This window comes from Sinocyclocheilus rhinocerous, unplaced genomic scaffold (assembly GCF_001515625.1).
Source record: "Sinocyclocheilus rhinocerous isolate Xijiao unplaced genomic scaffold, SAMN03320098_v1.1 scaffold447, whole genome shotgun sequence".
Lineage (NCBI taxonomy): Eukaryota > Metazoa > Chordata > Actinopteri > Cypriniformes > Cyprinidae > Sinocyclocheilus > Sinocyclocheilus rhinocerous.
In genome coordinates, this window is record NW_015648653.1 from 3,200 (window position 1) to 5,559 (window position 2,360).

The 2,360-nt window shown below is 40.3% G+C and overlaps 1 protein-coding gene across 1 annotated transcript in view; it reads left to right on the forward strand.

Annotated features, from left to right (window-relative positions):
• Window positions 1-256: 256 nt before the first annotated feature.
• The window catches only part of LOC107710160 (cell death activator CIDE-3-like), an 11,599-nt gene continuing 9,495 nt past the window's right edge, over window positions 257-2,360 (forward strand). The window contains exons 1-3 of the mRNA XM_016514893.1: window positions 257-602; window positions 713-849; window positions 1,422-1,571. Coding sequence (XP_016370379.1) covers window positions 1,425-1,571 — 147 coding nt within the window. The 5' untranslated portion in view covers window positions 257-602; window positions 713-849; window positions 1,422-1,424. The remainder of the gene's footprint in view (window positions 603-712; window positions 850-1,421; window positions 1,572-2,360) is intronic.

Below are 2,360 nucleotides of genomic sequence, written 5' to 3' on the forward strand. Positions count from 1 at the left end.
ACCGACCTACCTAATTCCATGGGCAACACTAGAGGACGACCGATAGTGGATTTTGCAGATACCGATAGCTAGGATGAACCACACTGGCCGATACCGATTAATTAACCGATATTTTTTTAAATGGATACTGAACAAACACTAAAATAGTTATTTATTAAAAAAACAGTACTGAACCATACTACTACTAGTAGTAGTAGTAGTAATAATAATAATAGTAATAGTAAATGTTGAAATGAACAGGACGTGTCGCATTCAACTCAAGCAGCGGTCTAAAACAGTTTATTTAATCACCAAATGGACACAGGTTTACTTCAATAATGAACAATAAGGCATAGATGAGTTTGAAGTTCGGTGTTTAAAAAACGGAGCAAACGGAAAGAGAAATCGTGATCTATATAATATAGATCGCGCTTTCTCTTTCCATTTTCTCTTTCCGTTTTTTTTCCGTTCTCTTTCTCATCTTTAGCGAGCTGTCAGAAGACCGAAAGAGCGTGTTGACCGTCGTCGACACCCTAACCCCCGAATATACTCCTGGCCTGTGGGTCTGGCTCTCCACACGTGACCTTAGTCTCCGGCTACCCTGCTGCAAACTCAAGTCCCAGGTACATGGTTTCATTCAAAATCATCCGACAAATTACGCCTGTTTCATATCGTTTAGCATTACCACCGGAATATTGTATCTCACCCACCTTTCATGTCTCACTGCTTAAAGCCGCTGGTGCTCCGAGAGGGGTGGACGACCTAGAGGAGGCTTACCAGGTGCGAGAAAACCTGGATTCCCGACACAGGGGAAGAATTCTTCAGTATCTCGTGGACTGGGAGGGGTATGGACCGGAGGAGCGGTCTCGGGTCAATTGCGAGGACATCCTCGACCCCTCACTTATTACCAGGACTATCTTAGCTGCACACAAACACATTGCGAAGTCTTGTATTGCCCCGGCTAACATTGCTGAGGATTCTCTGTATTTTTCAATTGGATTACTGTGTTTTACACTGGACTGTTACCGGTTTCTCGATTGTTTGCTGCCTGCCTTGAACTCTTTGCTCTGTTGCTTGGACTAACATTTGTAATGTTTGCTGCCTGCCTCAACCTTTCTCCTGTTCACTGACGCTACCATTGTCTCGCCTCTGATTTCCCTGTTTGCGATTGAACCCTGCCTGTCTGACTTCTTCTATTCAATAAAGCTGCTCATGGATACTCACTCCGTTGATCCCTCGTTACACGTTGGATCACATAATGTTTCCATTAGAACTGTTATTTACTTTGGCTCTTAATATAGTAGTGTATAGAACAAATAAATATATGTGATAACTCAAAAGTTGGAGGGTTAGTGCCATATAGAGCCAGCCAGGAACAGAAACACTGCTTGAAATTCCATCACAGTTGCTCTAAAGCTCTTTGAATGCTTTTTCCCTTCTAGGTGATGGACGTATTCCACATGCACTGCGTCAGTGCTTTCGTGTTGGATGAGGATGGAACTGGTGTGGATACAGAGGACTTTTTTCAGACCTTAAAAGGCAACACTGTCCTCATGGTCTTAAGGAAAGGACAGAAGTGGGCTCCACAGCAGGTCAGTGTTTTCATCTGAGGTGATATTAACAGCACACAGACATATTTGTTGAAATTGACTGTAACATTTGCAACAAATTTTGTGTAGGTGGAGATAATAATAATAATAAATTTAAGATAGCGAGATGTGTACATTAGACCTTACCTAGGGTTGTTTGTGACACATGGAAAAAGGCAAAAGAGCAATACATAAGTTTATTTACAGGCTATAGGTTTGAATACTCCAATACTAAATACAGCACTGAATACATCTGCCTAATTAAATTTAGCATGAACATAAGCAGAGGTGATACAGTATTTGAGGTCTGCCCTAGTAGCCATTCCAATATAGAGTGCTTTATCAAAGCACTCTGTTTAAGCAGGGGCAATAATAAATAATCAATGTGTTATTTATATGATAGTAATATGGATTTTTAATAATCCTTGTCTGAGTAAGATTACAATATACCAGTCTGAGAATAATGCATCTTCATATTCTCTTAAAATTTTCTTGGGTTGTATTTATTTTATCAGCTTTCTCTTTATGTGCTCACATTATTGCTTTCAGTTTCTTTAGCATAGCTCCCACCTATTGAGATTCTATGGTTATGGCACTGCTTAATAATTTTGGTCTACTGACACACAACATCATGCCTAGTATTAACCATAATTATAGTCAGGGGTGCACATAAGTGGTTCGCAGGTGCAACCAAAATAAGAAATGCGCTGTGTAAATTAGTTCAGAGCGCGCGTTTGCGTACCAACATGGTTGACAGCTGTTAATGCACAATTACCATTTTAGATTGACAAA